Source organism: Pongo pygmaeus, chromosome 12 (genome assembly GCF_028885625.2).
Source record: "Pongo pygmaeus isolate AG05252 chromosome 12, NHGRI_mPonPyg2-v2.0_pri, whole genome shotgun sequence".
Taxonomy (NCBI): domain Eukaryota; kingdom Metazoa; phylum Chordata; class Mammalia; order Primates; family Hominidae; genus Pongo; species Pongo pygmaeus.
In genome coordinates, this window is record NC_072385.2 from 85796578 (window position 1) to 85823757 (window position 27180).

Consider the following 27180-nt stretch of genomic DNA (forward strand, 5'->3'; position numbering starts at 1 on the left):
ACAGTGCTCTGTATTACTTCACAGAGAAAGGTATTAAAGTCAGATTCTATAATTTTTTAAAGATAACTTCTGGGTATCATTGGATTGTGTGCTTATGAGGTTTTCCCACATATACATTAAATTTAAATCCTTAGTTCCGAGTTAATTTTCACTACCTAACTGATAAAAAATTATCTGGGCATGTACTGAAGAATGAATTTTTGCAGCTTAGTGAGATAAGTCATTCATACTTTAACAAGAATATTTTAAACAGAGCTGGTTATTCCTGCAGGGAAACCATATTCAGATCAAACTAATTTCTTAAATGACATAAAAGGAGTGAGCAGCTTTGAGGTGTCTTATGTAACTGACTAAGTGCTGACGGCTTGGGACTAGATGATAGAATGACAGAGGAAAGGGAAGCTGAATCTTTGAAATGGTAAAATTACAATTTAAGAATCACAGTAAATATCACCTGCCAGCTATTAAAATGATTAAAGAGCTTATTTTTTCCACACTGCTATTGTGATAGGTTTTATAAACAAATAATTTTAAGTACACTAACCTTTTAAGCACCAGTAATTAGCTGAGAAAAACAAACACAAATGTTCTTGAAGAGAGAGCAAACCCTGAGGGAATTCAGTCCTCTGAAATTATGCTAAGTATTACTGAAATAATTCTAGGTGGCTCCCACCCCTAAAAGAAATCCTTTTAAATTTTTCTCCTGTTTTCTAACATATATAACTTTTATGACAGCTAATTGACAGAATTATTTACTAATATAGGTGGATCTGCCTAAGGATAAAACCTTCCAGGATATTTTGGGTTCTCACCAGAACTCAAAATATTGTCTACAATGCTTCTAAATGGAAAGGGCCCTGGATTGGCAGACAGTGGCTTTGCTACCAAATAGTTATGGTTTTGTCACCTCCCTTCTTTGGAGTTTAGTTTCCTAGTCTGTTGAATACAGAAATGAGATTTAATGATCTCCAAGGTCGGTCCTGACAACTCTTAAGTTCCACAATTGAGTTTGAACACTTTTACACAAAGATGACTTCAACATTTAATCCCTGAAATAAACTAAACATATGTAGAAACCAGTAATGTAGGGATAGGATAATATTTTTTAATATCTCCCAATAGGTGTTCCATTATTGTTAAACTGGGTTCTCTCTTGAGCATTTCATCAGCTATCATGGCTCCAAGAAAGGGAGCAGAAGAAATGCCAAATCTCAAAAATGAAGAGGATACAGTACATAAGGAAAGTTCCTGACATATGGGAAGGAGAAAAATCTATTCCTTAAAAACCCTGGGGCATGATGGAAAGAAGAAAAGGGTACAAGGAAGAGGTAATCAGACCCAGTGTGCTTACTTTCCATCCCCTCTCAGGGTGGAAACTAGAATTGAAGTTATGTAGTTCACATATGCACAGAGACATAGGGAAATCTAAGAAAGTTGGAGATAGTGGTTTGCTTCCCTGGACATGTCTGTGAAACACTAAGACCTCTAGGAGTTCTACTTTCAGCCTGCCAGCATGTTCAATATGACATAGGGAGAAAAATGCAACATTGTTGGACAGTGGCTCAACAACTAGTAAGCCCAAAGCTAGGCTCCTGGCTCATCAAGGCCTACATATGGTATTCGGGGAATCCAGAAGTACCCACGTGTCTCAGTGAGAACCATGAGGATCAAGGGAGACTTGGGGTCAGTACAAAGAGGTTATAGTGTATAGGGCAAATGGCTCATGTATGGATTTCAGCAAAAGAAATCAGCCTCAAAAGTACAGAAATGACCAGTTTTATCAGTAATAAATGATAAATGACATCAGACAATACTAGCCACTCCATGCCAGAAGACAACATAAGGACTGGCATTAGTGGCTTAGATGCCCTTGTAAACCTCCCTATCCCTCAGGGATGCTACCACACCCTACCAGTTACTCTGTGAATTTGAAAAAGGTGCTCCCTTTCTCAAGACACTTTACTACCATCTATCAGGAAATTGTCATAATATACTAATTTTGCTAAAACAAGGCATTTTACTGCCATATGTCACAGAATTGTTGCAATAAACTTAGAAATCTAGGGTATATAAAAGATACCCCTTATACCACATATAACAACCCTAAACCCCGCCCCTCCCATTAATATATTAGAAGGAGAGTTGGGGAAATAAAAGGTGAAAGCAGTTATGTTTTTTAAAAAATTGAGATGATGTGGGGACTCGAAGTTAAAATTACAGAAAATAAACAAGCTACATTTTCTTTACATCTGAATTAATGTAAGTAAACCTTCAACTCTGCCACAAACTCTTTATGCCCAATATTTTCCTTTTATTAGTATTTCCCATAACACCTTATATACATATTAATGCACACACACAAGGAGCCAAAAAGTACTTGTTAAATAAAAAAGTAAATTTTTAGAAAAATCAGAAATGATGCACACACTTATATGTATAATGTAATTTTCCTGTACTTTTACTTTTCCCCTGTTTATTTCAACAAACCTAAAATTGTACCCATTTGCACCTAGCTAACAACCATAAAAATTTGGAGTTCTCCAGCTGTTTTGTAACAGCTGTCCTCCTCAAATTTTTTTTGAGAAACAAACATAGACCTACGTTTCTCCATTTTTCTGGACTAAGGAGAGATCATCTCAAAATCACAGAACTCTTAAAAATTGAAAACAGGATCATGTAGTCTAAAATAAGTTCTTATTTAAACTTGGGAGGTGAGGTGGGCGGGGCTGACGTCTAGAAAGGTGAAGTACTTTTTGCCTGTAGTCACACACCAAGTCTGGGACTCAACACACAGGCTCGCCTCTGTGCGTCTCTCCCTCCTTCCAAAATACACTTTCCTCCCTCTCAAAAGCTTTATCACGCTTTGTAGTTGCTTAATTATCGATGTCAAACCTAGACAGCAACTGATGACACTGAGAGACATCGCCCAAAGTTCTGAAAACCAGGTAATCAGATAAACTGCCAGTTTTACCACATCCAAAAAATGCAAAACAAAAGAGAGAATGGGGAGAATCGAGAATACATTTTCAGTCATCGTAACAGCCGCAAGGGAATAAAAACAAGTTTCCCTTGGAGAGAGATTATGTTGGGGGCATCAGGTATAAAGGTAATTCCTCTTGAGGGTTTTTCTTTTCCTTGCAGTTTGTGGGACCTAAAAAAAAAATTAAAAAGTAAATCACATAAACAATCACAACATCAACACATTTACTTCTCTCCTCTCACATATTATTTTCCCACACATTGCATACACTTCTTCAAAGAACAAATCAAATTGGCCAAAGGTCAAAGCCTTTTCAAGGTTTAGATGATATACGATTAGGCACCGACTCCAAACTTCGGTTACCAAGCCCAAAGCTCGGAGAAGGAAATCTCCAGGGTTTGCAAATACCCTCAGCTTGGCTAAAGGGCACGAAATCTCTAGCGCTCCCTACAGCTCAGATTTCGAACCCACCTACCACAGAAAACCCGAGTTACCAAAGATTGGCTCCCTCGTTCCACTTTTTTTTCAGCTCAAAAAAATCGGGTGAAGGTTGGGGTAGAGGGGGAAGCTGAAACGGCGAACCGAAGGATTAATCACTTCTCCCCATTACATCAGCAACCCCCGCCCTTTCCTCCGAGCACCTCCTCTCCCAGAATCGTCGCTACGCACTGGCGCTCTCTTCGCCCACCCCCTGCTCTATTATTTGCCCTGATACCTCCCCATTATCACCCGCCCCGCCACACTCCCCCTTTCCTCTTTCCCCCTCCTAGGCGGGGGAGGGAGGAAACCCGAGAGAGGAAACAGGGCGTTGAAAGGACTTCGCGATAAGAGCGGAGGCCCCATTGGCCGGAAGGTTGTATGGGCGCCTTAGATTGGCCGCCTGGAGGAATCCCCGCCCCTCCTTTCCCCGCCCATTCACCCCTCCCCCCGCCGCCCCGCGGCCCTCCCCCGCGCCCCCGGCCAGCCCCGCGGCGGGGAGGGACCGACTGGGCGAGTGGAGGCTCCGGCGGTGTCAATGGCTCCTCCTGCCACGGAGCAGCAGCAGAAGCAGCGGCGACAGGGCTGACGAGGAGGAGGAGGAAAGGTTCCTTTAAGGAGGAGGAACGACGACGCCTCTTTTTCCCCCTATCTCCTCCCTTCACACTCATTTCCCCTTCGCCGAGGAGAGAAGGGGGGGAGGAGAGAGAAGAGGCCGAAGAAAGAGAGAAAAATTCCTCACAGAAATCTCTTTCAGGGGGTGTGGGGGGGAGGAAGAGGGAAAAAAAAGAGCCGGGCGCCCCCTGCTCCCTCCCTCCCTTCTCTCCCTCTCTTTTTCTCCCTTCCTCACCCGCCCGCCCACTCCCCCCGCTGCCGGAGACGCCGCTCGCGAGTCGGCGGGACCGGGATCTGTCTCCTCAGCCGCCGCCGCCGCCGCGCTTCGCCTCGGGATCCCCAAGCGGCGGACGCCCTTTCTTTCTTTCTCTCTCTCTGCCCGTCTTTCTGCCTTCGTCCCTCGCGGCCGCCCCGCCCGGCGGCCTCGGCCTTCCCCGTGCGTCAGGCCCGCCCGGCCGGCCTCGCTCGGTCTCCGTCTGTCTACCTGGGCCTTTCTCCGGACTCGGGGTCCCGCTCGCCCCCTCCGCCCTCAGCGTCTCCCCTTCCCCTCGCCCCCTCTCCCTCCTCCCCCCTCTCCCACTCTCCCCACCCCCTTCTCCTGCCCCGAAGCTCGCTGTGCGTGTGCGTGTGTGTGTCCCTCCGCCAACGCCGCCACCTCAGCCCGGCAAATGAACTCCGTCCGAGCCGCCAACCGGAGACCCAGGCGAGTGTCGCGGCCGCGCCCGGTGCAGCAACAGCAGCAGCAGCCCCCGCAGCAGCCGCCGCCGCAGCCGCCCCAGCAGCAGCCGCCCCAGCAGCAGCCTCCGCCGCCGCCGCAGCAGCAGCAACAGCAGCCTCCGCCGCCGCCACCGCCGCCTCCGCCGCTGCCTCAGGAGCGGAACAACGTCGGCGAGCGGGGTAAGGCCGCGCTCCCTCCCAGCAGCCCGCCGGCCGGGGCACCGCGGGAAGGGAGGCCGGGGCGGGCGGGGGCGGCCTGCGCGCCCTGGGGGTGGGAGACCCAAGCTGAGCGGAGGCGGGTCCCCCGGTGCCGCAGTGTCAGCCCGGGCCGGGCCCGGCCGGCAGGAAAAGCCGCGGCTTCCCTTCTCGCCTGGGCTCTCACTCAGGCCGCGCTTTGTTTGGTTTCGGGGGCTCGGCACCCTCCACCCCCGCCCATCCCTTTGGCTTCTCGGCTCGCTCACAGACCCCGCGGGCGTCTGTTGGTGGCTGGGGGGAAGGCGAGCGGCGTGATTTCTCCCTTTTCTGCCGCCTTCCATGGTTTAGTCTGCCTCTTTCTAGTGGTAGGTGGGGGGAGCGACTGGGAGCGATCGGGTGGTGGGGTTGGCTGGGGAACTTGTTTTCCCCCTTTTTTCTGTGTTAGCCTACCCCTTCCTGGGGAGGAGCGGGAGAGGGGAATCGGGGTGGTCTGTGGTGTTGGCAGGAGAACTTGTTTCCCCCGCCCCCCCGTCCCTGGTCACGGGGTAGGGGGAGCAGCGACTCCTCTCCCAACCCCACAATGTTTGCTGCGCAGTTTGTCTTTAGTTACAGAACCCCTGGGAAGGACCCGTTAAATCAAGACCTTTAAATAAATAAATATAGAATCCATCGGCCATTTCCAGCCCCCTCCCTCGTGTGCAGTGCAGTTACCCTTCCGCTCTATCGACACCCCCTCGGCTGTCCTCCTCTAGCGACCCCCCATGCCGCGGTGCTACTCTCCGTCTCCTAGTGGGGTTTGAACGCCCCTTCCTTGGAACTGGCCCCTTGGGATATTGTGTGTGTGTGTGTGTGTGTGTGTGTGTGTGTGTGCGCGCGCGCGCGCGCGTGTGTGTGTTGTGTCCAAGGCCTAGTGAAATGTGTCATTTGGACCCAACTGTGCAGCACTGTCTGGTAACCACCATTGTCTAAGGGCTGAGGCTCCCCGGGGTTGAAATCCTGCTTTAGCAAAAATAATGTTCAGTTCTACTTGGATGATGTGGTTATTTTGGGAGGTTTATGAGATGGGGGTGTAGCACCTTGGTCTCCAAACATAACCATTCTCTTTATTAATTAGCTGTTCGCAGTAGTGGTGGAGGTCAGAACCGTATTTATGTGTACTGTTGTTGTTTTAAGGAGGAGGAGAATTGTTAGGAGACATTTTGCGTGTTTTAGTTGGCAGATTAAGGTTAATTTTACATGCGTTGGTTGTCACACCTCCATTGATTAAAGGGATTGAGATTAAATGTTTTTTTAAATTATACATTATTTCCTTAAAAACGGTTTCATTGTTGTACTTGATCACAATATTTAACAAATGAAGGAGGGAGATGTTAATCGGAAAATAGTTTAAAAGGCTTTCACCAGTCACTGTTAAAGGTAGTCTTAGAGAAAGCAGTTTGCTATATGTTGCTTGAAAGAATGTGATGTTTCAAGGCAGTTGGACATCTTGTGCAACATAATTGGTAAAAGTGTTTTATTTCTTTGATACATTTACCATTTTGGGGGTAAGTTTTAAAAATCTGTAGTCTCATTATTTCCTTTCACATATGTGTATCAGGGTTCTTCTGATGTTCCATTCAAATAATGTTCGTCTTCTTCCTGAATTGGCATTATATGTAGTACAGTTGACAAATATTTTTGAGAAAACAATGACACTCGATTGAAATTCTAGCATTTAATATTAAGGATTCTATTGCTACAGTAAGCTTTTTCAAGATGTGGTAATTGGTTAATAATATTAGCATTGGATCAAAACGTGTCAGGCAAACAATTTAGTCTTATTGTGTATTTTAAAATGTTTACTCTGACTTTTCATTTCAAGATTTGTGTGTAATTTCGAACTTAGTTGATGTAATTTTGTCTTAGACACTTTTATTCATTTGTTCAAAATTATTAGCTACTGAGGTCTATTTTCATTTCTATTTGAAGTAAAGTGACTTGGTTCTCGGCAGTCACATGCCAGAGTGTCAGTTTTCTTCTCATTGATGTCCATAAACTGTCAATATTCATGAATCCAAATTTCAGTATGTACCCAACCAAATGGTAAATGAAATTCACTGTAGAATTGTTGCTTCTCTGCAGCTAGTAGAAACTGTTCTGGAGATTCTGTGTTGGCACAGAGGGGAAAAGAACTTTAGGGAAAATAGTATGAGTCTTAAAGAGGGCACATAAATGGCCTTAAAATGAATAAAACATTAAGATGAATTCGTAAACTAAAATAATAAAGATGTTGCCAGCCATATGTAAAAATATGTTATTCTTTGAAAAATTGACATTTTAATTAAATTTTTTTAAATGTCCAATTCATATAATGATCAGAAGTTAGCTAAGAATACTCTATTTCGAAAGTTTTATGGAGCACGCGAAGCGTCATTTTCTAGTTTGGAAAGAAAGGAGGGATTTTGTTGTTGCTAGTTTAGGAATATGCTGGGTTTAATTATTACAGGATAATTAAAGAACTAAAGCTAAGAATGTATGTGTGGTGTTTTTGTTTTTGTTTTTGTTTTTTTACCTTTTACTAACTCTTAATGGATATGTAACATTTGCATTAGGATCTTGGATAGAGTTACTTAATAGTGGATCAGACAACTTTCCAGATAGGGAATCAAAGTGAGACTCGCTGTTTTGAGACAAACTAGTTCAGACTGTATATAAAATCATTTGTTTTATATAAAGATGCATTTTAGGTTCTTTAGTGGTAATAAAATAGTTACAGTATAATACGTTTTCAGGCAAAAAGTCTGTCAGAATGGTCTTTAGCTGCTTCATTGCCCACAGGTTAATTGGTATAAAAACTTCCTTGACACCACTTTCAAATATATTTACGTACACACGTGTGTATGTATATGTGTGTGTGTGTGTGTGTGTGTGGGTATATTTATGTATATATATGTTTGTACATACATTATGTGTGTGTGTGTATATACACTTTGTCTTATCTGTAATGGCCAGTGTTTGAAGAAGAGAGAAACTAGACCCTATAGATTAAAATCTTTGAGGATTTTTCAAAGGTTTCCATGGGGGAGCATTTCTTACACCCCACGTAAGGAAATATTGGTCTGGATATTTCATGGAATATTGTGTTCACTCGTTAGCTGAAATGGTCAGCTATCCTAAGACTAAATACTAGCCTAATCATTAGCTTTTTTAATTTCTTAAATTCCTGAGATTGGGATTTCATGTACTAGTAGAATTGTATTTTACAGGCCCAGAGTGATGGCTCACGCCTGTAATCCCAGCACTTTGGGAGGTCGAGGCAGGCGGATCACGAGGTCAGGAGTTCAAGACCAGCCTGGCCAACATAGTGAAACCTCGTCTTAACTAAAAATACAAAAATGAGCCAGGCGTGGCGGCTCACGCCTGTAATCCCAGCTACTCAGGAGGCTGAGGCAGGAGAATCGCTTGAACCCAGGAGGCGAGGTTGCAGTGAGCTGAGATCACACCATTGCACTCCAGCCCAGGTGACACAGTGCAAGACTCTTGTCTCAAAAAAAAAAAATCGTATTTTACGCAGTGACAGTTCGGTAATATAGTCCATGATTTAATGAAACAGTAGTGTGGGATTGGATTTTTGATATTTGTTTTGTTTTAAAATTCTAGAAGGAGTTAGCTTTTGCAACCTGTTCTGATGAATTTATTGTCTTTACTGCAGGAATGTATTTTGTAATATTTTTTAGATATTACAAAGTATGGGGAAAGCTTACAAGTCTACAAAAGTGCTGTGTGTTCTCATCAGTAGTTTTTAGTTGTTAAAATTAATTACTTTGAACTGAGATTGCACCACTGCACTCCAGCCTGGGTGGCAGAATGAGACTCCATCTCAAAAAATATATAATAAATAAAATAAAATTAATTACTTTGAATAGGTAATATTTCCACATAGTTTAAAATTCAAAAGTCCCCTTCGTACACCTGCCTCCAGCTACTAAATTCTTCTACCTGGGATCTAATAACTGTTATTAGTTTCTCATTTATTACCTTTTAATAAAAGGTGAATTTGGGTTCTGGAAATAATCTTGACATGCGACTTTTTGAAAATAGATGTAATTTTTTTCTAGTTATTGGAAAAGTCACAGGACTGTTTTGAAGTGCTGAAAATTTAATTGTGATATTTATAGTTCAAGAAATTTAATGAATGCATTAATAGATTTTGCTATTCATTTCTACTCTGAACTAATCTTGTAGAATAAAAACCTAGTCTCTCTAATCCCATATTTGTGGGATAAAAATCTTACCTATGACAATGGAATTACAGGGTTTTTAAAAATTGAAATCATTCAGTACGTATAATATTACATAAAATATTCCTGGTGGGGAGATATATATATATATACACATATATATGTATATATATAAAAGTATATATGTATGTGTGTGTGTGTGTATATATATATACTTTTTTCTCGACACTGTACGAATGAGGAATGAGCTATATATTTATAATATGCAGCAGCCAGGAGACACTCCTTGCTGTTCTAATCAGGAATGCTAGTTATACTTTCTGTGGCATTGTTCTAGCATGTGATATTTTACCTTCATGGATCCTCTGCAGTCTTAATAGAGGAGTTCTGGACAAGGAACATGATTTTTCCTGTTTTAGGAAGTAAGTACTGTGGGGTACTACTCTGTCATCTGGTGGCTAACCCTTCCAAATGTATCCCATGAGAGGAGACAGTGCCACTCAACCTTTTGGGGGCAGGAAGTATGGGAGCTGTAAAAAGAGCCTATTTTCTCAAAGCTTGGAACTTACTTGAGGGATAGAAACAGAGTAGTGTTGCTATTAGTGTTAAAGTTCTGCTGATGAGGCCTAAGAGCTCTTCTTATCCTGCTTTTCTCCCTTTACTGGAAATTCTGACAAACCCAAAGGAAGGCCAGCCAGCTTGGAGACCTACTAGGTAAGGCAGGAACCACAAGTAGTTCCTGATCTGTTAGTGAGAACCCCTGGTTTGAGTATTTTCTCAAGTCCCCCTGCCCCCTGCCGTTTGTTTTAACTTTGAAAATAACCAGTTTACAGTAATGAGCTATTTCAACATGAGGTCTTTTATTGTCCCCCTATTTATCCCTGATATTAAAGTTACTCTTATTTTGTTTCTATCTTGTACCACTTACCTTTGAAGTATTACTCTGTTTTAGACCTTCCAATTCACTGATTTATCAGACCTTTGAAATAATTCTTATCTTCCACAGAATTACAGTATGTGACTTTGTTGGCAAAGTATTCAAATTGCAGTTGCTACCCTGTGAAAATAAAATTATGAAGATACACTGTAAGGAGTGTAACAGTATGATGTAAAGAGCTCAGAGTTAAAGCTAGCTAGATCTGGATTCTAATCCTGACTACACATCTGATTAGCTATTTAACATTTGGTGAGCCATGTTACCTCTCTGAGCCTTACTTTGTAATCTTTCAAGTGGGAATCACACCTGCCTTATAGAACATTTGTAAGGATGAGAGATAGTAAAGTACCTAGCACATGACAGATATTTCATAAATGATAGGTCTTTTAAATTTAAAAAGTAAGGGATTGTATCAGCTGTATATAAAATTAAACCCAAGAGATAAAATTCAATCTGTATGACTTGTTATAACCTCAGAGAAACTGATTTGTTGAATGCTTATACCAATTCTTTTTTTTTTTTTTTTTTTTTTTTGAGATGGAGTCTTGCTCTGTCACCCAGGCTGGAGTACAGTGGCGCGATCTCGGCTCACTGCAAGCTCCGCCTCCCGGGTTCACACCATTCTCCTGCCTCAGCCTCCCGAGTAGCTGGGACTACAGGTGCCCACCACCACGCCCGGCTAATTTTTTGTATTTTTAGTAGAGACCGGGTTTCACCATGTTAGCCAGGATGGTCTCGATCTCCTGACCTCGTGATCCGCCCGCCTCAGCCTCCCAAAGTGCTGGGATTACAGGCATGAGCCACCGTGCTTGGCCCCCTTATACCAATTCTATAAGAGATTTTATTACTTTTTTTTAAAAATAAATGAAGAAATAGAGGCTCAGCTATACAACAATGAAGATGCATAGTAAGTAGCAAAAAAATTTCAAAATTGATTTGTATCACCTAATCTTTCTATAAACAAGGGAAGATACCAAAATACATTTGGCAGAATGTCTGTATAACTTTCAGGGGATGCAATAACCTGGCCCTTGAAGCAGATCTATCCCCTGTCCTATTCCATCTGTCCTATTGGAGATGGCTGCACTAGTCTGATGCTATTGATTGTTGACTTACCTGGTTTCACATTTTTCAAGTAATCTGATTATAATTTTACCTCTCATGTAGATTTGTCTCAAGATGAGACTGTACTGATTGACCAGCATGTTTTTCCAGTGTGTTGATGAGATCATTAAGCATTCATTATACAAAGAAGGGTAGATTTCCCCTGAATTACTCATAAGTTATGAATAAAGGGTATTAACTGATTTTAGCTCATGGTTATAGGCTGGACTGTTTCAGGAGGAGAAAAATGTGCGTTAAACTAGTTTTAGACTTCAGTGGTAATTTTGACTGGTTTGTGGACTAAATATTCTTTTCTCACTATGGTTTGGTGTGTTTCTTATATGTGTAGCTTGGAGTTTTTATATATGTTTGGTTAGCATGAAAAATGTGCTTAAACTTAATCCTTAGAAAATAGAGAAATGAAACCAACTAACTTCCTTTACATGATTTATTTCAGTTGAAGGCAGATATCAAAAATATTTATTTTCCTTTGAAAATGAATGCATTAATTGCATTTAAAACATTTTTTAAACACCCCAAATAAGATAGCATGTTAAAGCCAGTGTGAGTTCAATATGTTAATTGCTTGCTCTCCCACTTTCTAAAAACCCCGTTGTTAAATGTTTTGTTCTTTTTAACAAATGAAGATCATGGGGCTATGTTCAAAAAGGGGAGAAAATTGTTTTCTTCCATGTGGTGACTAAACCTTAAGAAACATTAAGGAATATTTTCACATCTCATGAGAGAAGAGTGTCATTCATCCTTTTTTTTTGTATTTTCTCGTACTTAGAAATTATTTGAAGGCTAGAAATGGAGTAAGAATATGTACTTTTAGTTATTTTTCTGATAATAGTGATAAACTCATTTTTACTGTTTTTCCCTAGTGAACAACACTCCTTTTCCAGATGGTTGAGTTGAATTGTGGCAAAATCTTTGTTGGAAATTTTTCTTTTTTCTTTTCCCCCTTTTTTTTTTTTTTTTTTTTTTGGTTTGAGACACAGTCTCACTCTGTCACCCAGGCTGGAGTGCAATGGTGTGATCTTGGCTCACTGCAACCTCTGCCTCCTGGGTTCAAGCGATTCTCCTGCCTCAGCCTCCTGAGTAGCTGGGATTGTAGGTGCACACCACCATGCCTGGCTAATTTTTGTATTTTTAGTAGAGACGGGGTTTCCCCATGTTGGCCAAGCTGGTCTCAAACTCATGATGTAAAGTGATCTGCCCGCCTCAGCCTCCCGAAATGCTGGGATTACAGGCGTGAGCCGCCTCACCCGACCAGAAGTTTTTCTTTAGTGTGAAATTAACTGGCCACTATGTGGGTTTAACCTTTGATATTGGTGTCTTTGTTACTGTAGTATAACCAACTGACTTGAATCAGTTTAGCCTTTGCTGATTTGCCAACTCTACTTGGGTTTAGATACAATAATTCTTTTTTATATCCAAGCATTGATTTTTCTGTCTTGCATTCGTAGTATATTAACATACTGTATATAGGAACATGTGGCTTTATGAGATTCTAACACTTAGGAGGAAAGGGGATGGGAAAGAGGAAGAGCATATAACTATTTTTTATTCCCTTGTTATATTTTGAGATGGACAACGTTGGTATGTATGTCACTATTGTTTCTTCCCACATAATTGGTCATAACTTTTTGAAAAAAGAAAAAAACAAGCTTTAAAGGGAATTACAAGTGAATAAAATTTAACAAATGAAAAGTAGGAGTCTTTCCAGACTTCTATCATAGTAAAGAAGAAAGATCAAAGATTTGTTGAAAGAAATACAAGCTGGAGTAAGGCACTATATTTTGAAAGCTAGTATTTTTAGCAAAGTGTTCTTATGGTAAAGGAAATTATAGACTCGCTCACTTTTTTTCATATAAGGTCAGCAATACATAAAAGTAGCCACTAAACTACTTCACACTTATGTATGAATGACTGATATCTTCATTAATTCTCTGAAAGACATCTGCATTTTTAAGAGATTGATTATGATAACTTGTCAAATTTTGGTATTTTAGGCCAAGTAAAAGAGGGAAGCGAAATGAAACAATTGGGCTGGGCATAGTGGCTCATGCCTGTAATCCTAGCACTTTTTGGGAGGCTGGGTGGGGTGGATCGCTTGAGCCCAGGAGTTTGAGACCAGCCTGGGCAACATGGCGAAACCGCGTCTCTACAGAAAATACAAAATTAGCTGGGGGGTGGTGGCCCATGCCTGTAGTCCCAGCTACTCAGGAGGTTGAGGTGAGATCATCATCTGAGCCAGGGAGGTCAAGGCTAGAGTGAACTGTGGTCGAGCCACTGCACTCCAGCCTGGGTGACAGAGTTTTAAGACCTTGTCTCAAAAAAAAAAAAAAAAAAGAAAGAAAAGAAACAATTTGGAGAAAGACCTTTCGGGTAGGAGTGATTCTTCAGAGGCAAATAAGGTATTGGGGGAGGGGGACAGTAGAGGATTCCTGCAAGAATCACTTAACATTACATGTTTATTTCTTTTCCTGATCTTTTTCTGACTTTTAAATTTTTCTCTTAAAGTTTCACTTTTTAAAAAATACTCAAAAGACTAATTTTGGGTTGAGGATTGTGAGGGAGAGAAGTCGAGTATGTATGAATCATTTGCATTAGCAATAGTTGTTTGAATTAGAAACAGTCTATGGTTTTTAAAAAATAAGTGGGCTATGTACATTTAAAACTATATAGTTATGGCCGGGCATGGTGGCTCATGCCTGCAATCCCTGCACTTTGGGAGGCTGAGGCGGGTGGATCATGAGGTCAGGAGTTCGAGACCAGCTTGGCCAACATGGTGAAACCCTGTCTCTACTAAAAATACAGAAATTGGCTAGCTGGGTATGGTGGCAGGTGCCTCTAATCCCAGCTACTCGGGAGGCTGAGGCAGGAGAATCGCCTGAAACCAGAAGGCGGAGGTTGCAGTGAGCCCAGATCGTGCCACTGCACTCCAGCCTGGGTGAAAGAATGAAATTCTGTCTCAAAAACAACAACAACAACAAAAACTATATAGTTATTTAAACTGTGGAAATAATTTCTATAAATCTTTTAAGCTTGTAATTGAAATATATAAGTGCACAAATCATCGTGTACAGCTTGATTACTTTTCATGAAGTAAACACATCTGTGTAACCAAAAATACCTACAGCAAGGAATAAAGCACTACCAGTATCCCAGAAGTATCCCCCTTGAAGGGCCTTCCTAGTCACTGCTCCCAACCCCATCTTTCTGATTGCTTGGATTACTTGTACCTGTTCTTTAACTTGATGTAAATGTAACCCCCCAGTATGTACTCCTATGTGTCTGACAGAATTCTCCCTTAATATTTGTTGTGAGCTTCATCCATATTGCTGCTTGTAGCATTAGTTTTTTCATTGTTCATTCTTGTTGCTGTTTAATATTACATTGTATGAATATACTACAGTTTATCCATTCTACAGTTGATGGACATAGGATTGTTTTTGTGTTTGGATGTCAGAAGTAGTGCTACTGTGAGCATTCCTTTTTTTTTATTTTTCTGCATTTTTTTCTTTGCATATGTGAGCATTCTTACACATTTGCCAAATTCCATATGAGTTTTATACCTCAGCATATATCATTGCTGATACTTTCTCAAAGACAAAATTTCCATTTACTTTGCAAGAAATGGAAACTAAAACAGCTTTAAGGTGTGTGAATATGGCATCTCATAATTATGTTACTAAAATAATTGGAAATTATTTTAAATATTGGTGTTTTTCTTGAGTCTCTTGGTATCAACAGTTCAGTCTTGAGGCTTACAGTTTTAACCTTTTCCACAAAAAACAGAGGAGGAGACTGCTGTGTTCCTTTCCATTTTCATTTTTTTGCAGATAGCCACATTTGTTATTAAAATATGTTGGGTTATTGTAAACATTGTTTTTGTGCTAAAATTTTTTATCCACAGATTTGATTCATTTAAACTTTGGACACATAAACATTTAATAGTTCTTTTAATTTTAAGTTTTTGCAAGTATACAGTCTAAAAATCTAAGGAACTTTTTTCCCAATAGTCAGAAAGTGTATTCACTAACTTAATATCACTTTGATTTCCCCTCAAAGATTGTAGGTTGGGTTGCTTTGAGGAGAGGAAGACATCTTTTTTGTGTTTAAGAATTTAAAAAAATACTGTGGACTTTAATATGTGATTCTGGGCCTTCCTTCCAAAAACTTGCTTCCTTTTGCTGCTGAAGTGGCGATAAGTAATTTTGTTTCTCCACTTAAGTTTGGAACCTGTTTCTTACGCCTTTAAAGCTTATCTCTTTAACTCTTATGAAAATATTTTGCTATTATTTGGACAATTATTTCATTTCTAGTTTTCTGTGTATTCTTGACTACCCTTTATTGTCTTACAATAAGCTTATTTTAAAATTGTGAAACTTTCACAGAAAAATGGAGGCATATTTTGCTTTTAGAGATGTTTTTCTGGTCCTTGACTGGACCTTTCTGTTCCTGGTGTATAGGAGGAAGGTGAAAAAGTGCCTCTGCCCGGCATCCTTGATAAGTTCTTCAAGTGAAAGCTTGTACTAAAGTGCTAGTGGCATATAAACTTGTATTCCTCATGATACAGGTATCCCCTGAGAATGACAGATGGGGCTCTGTTCATCAGGAACTACTTGCTTGAAATTAATGATATAGTAGCCTTAGATAGCAAAGGAGGAACATTTCATTATTTCACATTTGCTCTTTCAGCACTTAACCAGTCCAGTATTGATGCTAACAGTTGATCTTTCTTATCCACAAAAAGCAGTGTGGAGGAGACTGCCCTTGCTTTCCATTTTCTTTTTTCAACACATAGCCACATTCAGTAAATGTTGCCATTTACTGAACATTATCCCTAAGTTTGGGGATAAGGAGCCTGAGCTGCTTCAGGGTGACTTTTATGTCTTCCCTTTTTCCAGAGTGGTTTCTTAATCTTATCTTTAAATTAGAGGATTTTTGAATAAGATGACTTCTGAGATGCTCTAAAATTCTGTATCATTTGGGTTGCCAGTATAAATCAGCAAGATTTGAATTTGTTAGGTTATTACCGTAAAAACGTAGTTCTTGCCCTTGTGGAACTTAAAGTTAAGAAACTGAGTTTAAATAAAATTTGAAATTAGTATTAATTGCAAGTAAGCTTGTTGGTTTTATTTTCATTGTCTTCTGGTTTTTAATTTTTCTTCTAACAAGTATAAATCAACTTTTGTATTGAATAGATTAATAATTTATCTCTTGAGCCACCCCATGTTTTTCTGCCTGAATAAGATACATACATATTTCTAAGGATAGAGATACATAGATCTGTCTATCCTTATATCTCCAGTATGTGTATATATATGTACATACACATGTGATTTATATATATTTATAAAACACTGAAGCTTCATTTGTAACCTTAGCCTTAGACTGTTTGCAAGACCAGCAGAGTGTGTTAAAAGAGTTTTCTGTGAAATGTGAATAAGATGAAGGCTTGTTTTGACCCCCACGGTCTGGTATATGTTCTGCCATTTATTTATTTATTTATTTATTTATTTATTTATTTATTTAATTTTTTTTGAGACAGAGTATCACTATGTCATCCAGGCTGGAGTGCAGTGGTGCAATGTTGACTCACTGCAGCCTCTACTCCTGGGTTCAAGCAGTTCTCGTGCTTCAGCCTCCGGAGTAGCTGGGATTACAGGCACGTGCCACCATGCCTGGCTCATTTTTTTATATTTTTAGTAGAGACAGGGTTTCACCATGTGAACCAGGCTGGTAATGATTTATTGAATTACCTTTGGACCACACTTCAAAAGTTGTTGCAGCCTAGCGATTATGTTATAGCATTTTGATGTAAATGACTTGAAAAAAAAAAACCCTAGATAAGAAAATTAACAGCAGAGTTGGGGTTATTAATCTTGTTTTTGTGGTATTAGCTTTTTTCATTATATTCATTGTTTTGGCTGTTACATTCATTGTTTTGGCCATGTATCTAGAAATTGAAGGTAGGAGGACAGGTTTAAATTAAATTATATGTTGCTGGAATCTAAGCACCTCAATTGCAAAGATAAAACAACATTTTGTTTCCTCATAAGCATGTTTAATCCCACATAACAAGTACTAGTTGTAACTCCCAGGATGCCTTTATGAATCTTTCTGATTCTGCATTGCAGCATGTCAGAGGAAACCTGTACTCTATTTCTGCATCATGTGAGAACCTTGTAGCTGAAATATCTAGAGTTGAAAAACTGAGCTGGAAGATCTGGATATAGGGAGGTTGATCACAGTGTGTAAAGTTAAGTCCCTGGTTTTAGGGGGCTAGGAAAGTGTTACATACCAATCAATGACATGTGTTAATAACACATGCAGTGAAACAGAATATATACCCTTTTGGGTGAAATATCTAAAAATTTTTGGTGAAATGTTAACTAATATCTTGGGATGGTGGTGGTGAGTTGATTTTGGTTTTCTTTTACATTGCTTTTCAAATACTGTGTATGGAATCTACAGGGAGGGAGGCTTCATGACATTGTCTTTGGCAGTGATTTCATGGATATAACACCTAAAGGATAGGCAACAAAAGTAAAAATAGACAAGTGAGACATCAAACTACAAAGCTTCTACACAGCAAAGGAAACAGTCAACAAAGTGAAAGGACATCCTATGAAATGGGAGAAAATATTTGCAAACCATATATCTGATAAGGAGTTAATCTCCAAAATATCTAAGGAACTTCTACAACTTAGTGGCAGAAAAACTAATAACCTATTTAAAAATGAGCTAAAGACTTCAATAGACATTCTCCAGAGAAGACATACAGATGGCAAGCAGGTATATGGAAAAAGACTCAACATCATTAATCACCAGGGAAATGCAAATAAAAACCACAATGAGATATCTTTTCATCCCTATTAGGATGACTGTTAAAAAAAACACAGAAGACAAGTGTTGGTGAAAATATGTAGAAATTGAACCCCTTACACACTGTTGGTAGAAATGCAAAATGGTGTAACTATTAGGAAAACAGTGTGGAGGTCCTCAAAAAATTAAAAATAGAACTATCATGTGATCCAGCAATTCTGCTTCCAAGTATTTATTCAAAAGAAATGAAATCAGGAACTTGAAGAAATACTAGCACTCCCATGTTTATAATAGCACTATTCACATTAGCCAAGATGTGGAAACAGCCCACAACATGTCCATTGACAGATGAAGAAATAAAGAAAATGTGGCATATACATGCAGTGGAATATTTTTCAGTCTTAAGGAATTCTGCAGTGTGCAACATTGATGTACTTTGAGGACATTATGCTAAATGAAATAAGCCAATCACAGACAAATACTGCATGATTTCACTTAAATGAAGTTATCTGAAATAGTCAAATTTATAGAATCAAAGAGTGGAATCGTGGTTGTCAGGGGTGAAAGGGAGGGGAGGGGGAAATGTGGAGTTACTAGTCCGCAAGCATGAAGTTTCAGTTAAGCAGGATGAATAAGTTCCGCCATACAATATTGTACCTATAGTCAACAGTACTGTATTGTACACTTAAACATTTGTTAAGAAGGTAGTATTCATGTATGAGAATAAAGTAAAAAGTAATAGTTTGGCAGTGGCTCATGCCTGTAATCCCAGCATGTTGGGAGGCAGAGGCAGGAGGATTGCTTGAGCCCAGGAGTTTGATACTAGTCTGAGCAACGTGGGGAGACTCCATCTCTACAAAAAAATTAAAAAAAAATATATCCTGGTGTGGTGACACATGCCTGTGGTCCCAACTGCTCAGGAGGCTGAGATGGGAGGATCACTTAAGCTCTAGAGGTCAAGGCTGCAGTGAGCTATGATTGCACCACTGCATTCCAGCCTGAGCAGTAGAGCAAGACTGTGTGTCAATAATAATAATAATTTTTTTTTCTTTTTTTAAGACAGGGTCTCGCTTTGTCGCCGACTGGAGCACAATGGCGCAGTCTTGGCTCACTGCAACCTCTGCCTCCCGAGTTCAAGCAGTCTCCTGCCTCAGCCTCCCAAGTAGTTGGGGTTCTAGGCGCTTGCCACCATGTCCAGCTAACTTTTTGTGTTTTTAGTAGAGATGGGGTTTCGTCATGTTGGCCAGGCTGGTCTCAAACTCCTGACCTCAGGTGATCCACGCACCTAGGCCTCCTAAGTGCTGGGATTACAGGTGTGAGCCACCATGCCCTGCCAATAATTTTATAATTCTGATTGTGTCGTGAACTCATGCTACTTGATTGATGATACAGTCCCCATGTAGGGCATTTTAAATTTGAATAAAACTTAAATGTTACATATTTTTAATGTTGGAAGTGTGCTTTAAGTGCTTATTAATTTATAGACATCTATATTTTTATTCACAGCAACTTTAGGATGATAATTGACTATATTATTTCTAGTAAATGAGGATAACTGATAATTAGGAAGCCAGTTAAGAATTAAAATTAGTCCACTCACCATGGCTCATGCCTGCAGTCCTAGCATTTTGGAAGGATGAGGTGAGAGGATCCTTTAAGACCAAGAGTTCAAGACCAGCCTACCAACATACTGAGACCCTGTCTCTGAATAAATAAATAAATAAATAATAAAAATTAGCCAGGCCTGGTGGCATGTACCTGTAGTCCTAGCTACTCAGGAGACTGAGGCAGGATTGCTTGAGCCCAGGAAGTTGATATTTGGGACTCTGAACCAGTGATTCTATCTTTCCAGCATAAGTTTGTGACTGTAGCATAAAATTCTTTTTGCATCAGATAATTTGATTATGGTAGTAAATACGTAAAAATATTTTGCTCACAAGCCTGTTGAATGATGGAAGATGAAAAATTTAGTGTGCAAATGAACTGGATAATTAGAAAAGAGGAATTTAATGTTGATTACAACAGGTGGCTATTTTTTCTGAAGGTACCCTAGTGGTATGGACTCACGTCTGTTTAATAATTTTATGTGGGGAATATTTTATTTTCGTAAAACTTGAGTTTACCTGTGAAGAAATTAGTCACTGTCAGTTTATTAGGTGTTGAAACAGATTGCTAAGGGAAATAATTTCATCATTATTGGTTAAAAAAAAAACCCCGCTCACTTTCTAAGAGGATTTCTAAGAAGAATGTGTTTGGGAATAAGTAGGAACCATTTTTTAAAAAATGTAGGACTTTGAAACAAATTTAGTTCTTAGATTTTTAATTGACTCATCTCACACTCACTTGATTAGTTGTCGGACCATCTTACAGGCTTCTTATAAACCTAAACCAAGAGAAAACAAGTGTTTTCCTGAGAAAGCACACTAAAAAACCTTCATTAAAGAGATCAAGTAAATTTTTTTGCTTTTTGTTTTTTAAGTGGAAGCTACTGATGTGGTTAAGGAAAAATCAGTAAGTATAGATTCTAGGGAATAGTCTACATGGTTTTATGAAGAGCCAATCACAGATTTATTTAATGTATTTCTCTGAAACTGACTTTTAGTAGCTGAAGAAGGAAGAAAAGCAACATAACCGGATTTAAACAAAGCTTTTGTTTTTTCATGAAGCAGTCATATTGGTGTTGTGTCAGTTGGGGGGAGATTTTTAAAAGTTATGTTATGGAAACTGTAACTTATAAAAAAGTACTGCTAGCCATTTGCACATAGACACTTAGTGAATGATTGTTTCTGTTTTTCTTTATCTTTCTTCTCTAGTCCAAGGTGTGTTCATATAATTACTTATTTACATTATTGAGCATATTAAATATGTTCATAGATGATTAAAAACTGGGTGAGGTTAAGTACTCAACCAAGAACAAATCAAATTACTTTGAATAACCTGTTATAAAAAAAGCAGATGTGTTTTAATCTGTGTGGAAAGAAAAAAAATGAGCAGACTCTTTGAACTATCTAGCTAGAACCAAATATAGCAGATAGGGGCTACAGTTGAGGTTCTGAAGTGTGTGTGGTTTGGGTGCTTGGGTGTGTATAAACACATGATACTGTATCATAGCAATAAGATTTGTAAAACATTGCAATGGCTGAAAAACTGTCTTACAGGAAATTTTAAGTGTTATTCCAAAGAGGAACAAGCCTAAAAGTAAGTTAACCTTTCAGAGTGGTTGAAAGTAATTTTTAAAAGAAGAAGGTTGCTCAGCTATTTTTTTCCTATTATATACTCAAAAGATATCTAAAGAAAATGAATTTAAATTATTAGACTGACATAAAGAACATCTGGTAAATTCTAAAATGGGGCACTAAAGAAGATTATATCCTTTCTTTTTTGGTGTCAGCTTAGTTTAGATACTTTAAAATTATCTTGAAGATGGTAAATTAGTCAGGAATGGTATTATAGAATGTTTGAAATAGAAGGAACCACTGTCCCAGTTCTTGAGGTTTGTTCAGAGTGATGTTTGGATTTAGAGCCCAGGTCTCCAGATTCCCAGTCAGTAATGATAATGTTACCTGTTGTGGTTCCAAAATTGTATCATCATTCTAGTCATTTTTCATTTTAGTGAGTTGTTGGACCTATTGATCTGTTTATGGTTCCAAGGGGTAGATGGGAGCATGGAATACTCTCTCAAAAGAAATGCGTAAGTGCCAAGTGAGCGGTGTAGATCATGAGTGCCTGGCACCCTAGAAATTCTTAAGTGAATTAAAGAATACATACATACATATATATATCTTTTATTTTTTAGGGATTTTTTTTTTTTTTTTCAGACAAGGTCTCACTGTGTCACCCAGCAGGAACACAGTGGCACAGTCACTGCTCTCTGCAGCCTCGAACTGCTAGGCTCAAGGGATCATTCTGCCTCACCTGCGCCAGTAGCTAGGACTACAGGTGTGTCCCACCAAGCCCGCTAATAGGTTTTTTGGGACAGAGTCTCAGTCATTCAGGCTGGAATGCAATAGCACAATCTCGACTCATTGCAACCTCTGCCTCCCAGGCTCAAGTGATCTTCCTGCCTCAGTCCCCCAAGTAGCTGGGACTACAGGCATGTGCCACCATGCACCACTACTTTTTGTATTTTTTGTAAAGACGAGATTTCACCATGTTGCCCAGACTGGCCTTGAACTCCTGGGCTCCAGCAGTTCGCCCCCCTCAGCCTCACAAAGTACTGGGATTACAAGCATGAGCCACCATGCCTGGCCCCACAAAGTGTTTTGTAGAGACAGGGTCTTGCTTTGTCTCCTAGGTTGGTCTTGAACTCTTGACCTTAAGCGATCCTCCCACCTCAGCCTCACAAAGTGCTGGGATTACAGGTATAAGCCACTGGCACGGGACATAGAATTTAAGGGGGAAAGTCAGTTATTTTGTTTTCCCTGTTCTTTTATTCCCCAGACGTAGCTCTTAACCGTTCTTTTGTGTTGGTTCTTTTGGAAAAAAAAAAAGTTTCGAGATAGAGTCTCGTCTCCCCCCCCCCCGCCACTTTTTTTTTTTTTTTTTTAAACGGAGTTTCGCTCTTGTTGCCCAGGCTGGAGTGCAATGGCGCTCACCGCAACCTCCACCTTCTGGGCTAAAGTGATTCTCTTGCCTCAGCCTCCCGAGTAGCTGGGATTACAGGTATGCACCACCATGCCCATCTAAGTTTGTATTTTTAGTAGAGATGGGGTTTCTCCATGTTGGTCAGGCAGGTCTTGAACTCCCAACCTCAGATGATCTGCCCATCTCAGTCTCCAAAAGTGCTGGGATTACAGGCATGAGCCACGGTGTCTGGCCTTGTTGCTCTTTTACCCAGCCTAGAGTGTAATGGCTTGATCACAGCTTACTGTAGCCTCAGCCTCTGCCTCTCGATTAGCTGGAACCACAGGCATGTGCCGCCATGCTCAGTTAATTTTTAATTTTTTTTTTGGTAGAGACGGGTCTCACTGTGTTGCACAGGCTTATTCTTTTTAATTTTTTAAATGCATGTGTATATAAACACACTTTTTTTCATTAAAAACAAACCACACTGTGTGTATTATTTTGTAACCTAAGTTTCATTTTTTGCTTAAAGATATCCTGGGCATTTTTCTGTATCAGTGTAAATAGAGGATTACCTCATTCTTTTTTACAGTTGCAGAGTAGTCTTTTACATGAATGTATCACAATGTATTAAATATTTATCTGTTAACATTTAAATTCTTGTATGCTGTTAAAGAACTGCAGCAAACAATCCTATACAAATATCTTTACATGTTTATATCACAATTTTAGTAGAAAGATTCACTTTTTTTTTTTTTTTTTTTTTTGAGACAGAGTCTCGCTCTGTCGCCCATGCTGGAGTGTAGTGGCGCGATGTCAGCTCACTGCAACCTCCACCTCCTGGGTTCAAGTGATTCTCCTGCCTTAGCCTCCTGAGTAGCTGGGATTACAGGCACACGCCACCATGCCCTGCTAATTTTTGTATTTTTAGTAGAGATAGGGGTTTCACCATGTTGGTCAGGCTGGTCTTGAACTCCTGACCTTGTGATCTGCCTGCCTTGGCCTCCCAAAGTGCTGGGATTACAGCGTGAGGCACCGTGCCTAGTGAAAGTTTCACTTTTTAAAAGTGGGTTATTGGGTCAAAGGGTTTTTCTGTTTTTAAGCTTTATTGAATTATAATTAATATATTTTAAAATGCCCATGTTTAATGTGTACATTTTGATGATTTGGAGGGATATTTGTATTTTAAAGTTTGGTAAATGTTGCCAAATTTGTTTTCAAAAAAAAGGTTGCATAACTTATAATCCCATCATTAATGCATGAGGTTAAGTATTGAATGAATGAATACATGAGATGCTTGAGAGTAAAGAGGCAACTAGTGTTAGGGCTGAAATGATTTGGAAGGACTGTTCAGAGATAGTGAGGGTACTTAAACTATACCTTGAGGGATGAGTATGCCACAGATAGAGGAAAGGAGGGGAAAAAGGATATTCTTAGTGAGAGAGAATGGGCCAAAGGCCATAGAAGATTTATCAGGACAGAATTTTTATTCTGTTGTCATACCCCTTTCGTCTCTCGGTTCACTTTACATTGGCATTTTTTTGGTGGGGGGAAAAGGAACTAGGCACTCTCTTGTCTTCAAGGCTTTACTGTACCTCCTGTGGAACAATCTTTTCCAAGTCTTGTATGCTTTGGCTGTTTTTCTTTTACAAAATTCTTCCTGAGACAAACTCATCTACAAGTTGTTCTTTTTTTATTTTTTTTTTATTTTTTTATTTTTGAGACTGAGTCTCCCTCTGTTGCCCAGGCTGGAGTGCAGTGGTGTGAGCTCGGCTCACTGCAGCCTCCACCTCCTGGGTTCAAGTGTTTCTCGTGCCTCAGCCTCCCGAGTAGCTGGGATTGCAGGCATATACCACCACGCACTTGGTAGAGACAGGGTTTGCCATGTTGGCCAGACTGGTCTCGAACTCCTGACCTCAATGATATACTCACCTCGGCCTCCCAAAGTGCTGGGATTACAGGCATGAGCCACCGCACCTGGCTTACACATTGTTCTTGAGTGAGCCATATGCCATACTACTGCAATTTTCTTTTTTTTGACACTGTAGTAAAATTGTGAACTCAGTGGTTGCTTGACTTCAGTATTTGATCACTTCCTTTTATGGGTCTTATGTCTTCTTGATAGCTTTTCCATATCCCAGCCTCAGGTGTTTGCTGTCATTTACAGTTGTTGTTAGGCCCATTTATGCTTAATGAAGAATTACCAGTTAATATTTATTTGATAATGTTTTACATAGTAAGCTCATCTTGTTCACTGTCCTGAATGCTTTCTTTATAATACTGTTTGGTAATGAAGTTTCTATATTCTTACCAGAATGTATTTCCTCATTAATAGTTGTCTGATATCAGTATATGGACTTACGATGCACAATAGAAATGATGTATAATTAATATATTATGCGTAACAAGAACCTGTTTTACAGTAAACTTCTGTTTACTGAATTTAATTCACAAGAGTTAGTAATTGGCAACCTTAGGATTAGAATCCATGTTTTTCTGATTAAACAGCCAGAATGAAGTTTTAATTACTACATTATAATGCATCAATAATCATCTCCCATGTAAAAGCTTTTAAAAAATACTTCAAAAATACCTGAAGTTACACTGTAAGGATCAGCCATCAGGATGGTGCTGTGAGCATTGAGATTCTCTGTCTCTTCAAAGACAGCAATGATAAACATAAACACAATTAATAATCGTACTTTTAGAATGAATGTAGATGCATAAATCTGCATCTTCTCTAGAAATCATAAACAGGAAAAATGCATCAATCTCTGTTTTCAGTGAACTGAAAGACATATGTCAACTCCAGATTATGTTATTTGAGGGCTATCAAAAACATCTGAAAGGGACAGAAGCTATTAATTTAAATATACTTACTGACAGTAAGGGGTTCATGTTGAAGTTCAAAAGGTAAATCTCTTGTTTGTAATGACGGGAGTTGGTGGCGAAGTACCTGATTATATTCAGAAAAGAGAAAGTAGAGCTGTACACATGTGCACACAGAGCGACATGTACAGGAACCAGCTTTTCTCTGTATTTTTTAAAAATTTTTATTTATTTATTTTTTGAGACAGAGTCTTGCTCTGTCTGTCACCCAGGCTGGAGTGCAATGGCACAATCTCGGCTCACTGAAACCTCTGCCTCCCGGGTTCAAGTGATTCTGCTGCCTCAGCCTCCCAAGTAGCTGGGATTATAGGTGTGCATCACAAGCCTGGCTAACTTTTTTATTTTTAGTAGAGATGGGGTTTCACCATGTTGGCCAGGCTGGTCTTGAACTCCTGACCTCAGGTGATCCACCCACCTCGGCCTCCCAAAGTGCTGGGATTACAGGCGTGAGCCACCGCGCCCAGCCAAAAAATTTATTCATTCATACACAATTACTTGTCTTCTGGTTTGTTGAAGCAATAAGCCAGACATTTGCCACAGTAATGTCTGTCAAAGTGGCTTGCTGTAAACATTCCAGCACCACATTCATCTGAAGGGCACTCCCGACTAAGACGACTAATTTTACCATTCTCATCCACCTTATAGTATTTAAGGACAGCCAACTTAACCTTCTTTCTCTTGTGCTTATTCTTCTTGGGAGTTGTATAAGACTTCTTCCTTAATATCACCACAAAGTCTCAACACAAGATGAAGAGTAGACTCCTTTTGAATGTTGTAGTTAGATAAAGTACGTTTATCTTCCAGTTGCTTGCCATCAAACATCAGTCTTTGCCAATCCAGACGAATTTCTTCCTTATCCTGGATCTTGGCCTTTACATTTTCTGTTGTATCCAAGGGTTCAATCTGGAGGGTGATGGTCTTCCCCATAAGGGTTTTTACAAAAATCTGCATTTTGGTGGTGGCTCTGAGGTTGAGTGAAAGAAAGAGATGAGTTAGATTAGGGGATACAGGAGAAGGCAATGCACAGGGCACTGGTCGCAGAGCAGCAGAAGAGCACACACTCTCTTTATTATTTATAGCATCAAAGGAGTAGAGAGTCTTTGGACTGTGAAGCCTGTATTTCCTTCCCTTCCCACTCCCAGGAATCTATGTAAATAGCGGCTTCAGGAAAATTCAGTTTATTCTGTTACGCAAAATACAAAAGAAGCTGATATGGCAGCAAAACTTCCCAAACACAAAGAACAGTCATTAGTGAAGTGTTGCTACAGAACAGATGGAAATTGTGACCCAGCATTTCACCGTCTATTTTTTAGACTTGAGTAAAGCTTGTAAATAGTTCTACAAGAGAAGATTACAAAGCAGGAATGGTAAGAACTCAGAAAAGAGATGGCAGGGCAACAGGAGGAGATAAAATGTGAATTCAGGGAACTTGGGAAAGAAGTAGAAGAAAGCAAACGGCTGGGCATGGGGGCTCATGCCTGTAATCCCAGCACTTTGGGAGGCTGAGACAGGGAGATCGCTCGAGCTCAGGAATTTGAGACCAGCCTAGACAACATGGCAAAACTTGTCTCTAAAAAAAGTACAAAATTAGCCGGGTGTAGTGGCTTATGTCTGTAGTCTCAGCTACTTGGGAGTCTGAGGTGGGA

The 27180-nt window shown here is 39.9% G+C and overlaps 1 protein-coding gene and 1 pseudogene across 4 annotated transcripts in view; one reads left to right on the forward strand and one right to left on the reverse strand.

The window, feature by feature from the left end:
- Positions 1-4126: 4126 nt before the first annotated feature.
- FBXO11 (F-box protein 11) overlaps positions 4127-27180 on the forward strand; it is a 99247-nt gene continuing 76193 nt past the window's right edge. For 3 of the 4 annotated variants that reach the window (XM_054472052.2, XM_063649397.1, XM_063649398.1), the window contains exon 1: positions 4740-4969. In XM_054472052.2, the coding sequence (XP_054328027.1) occupies positions 4741-4969 (229 nt within the window). In that variant the 5' untranslated portion in view covers position 4740. Of the gene's footprint in view, positions 4970-27180 lie in introns of all 4 variants that reach the window. The other variant, XM_054472058.2, reaches the window with a different exon arrangement.
- LOC129024833 (ubiquitin-ribosomal protein eS31 fusion protein-like) lies at positions 22594-26485 on the reverse strand (annotated as a pseudogene).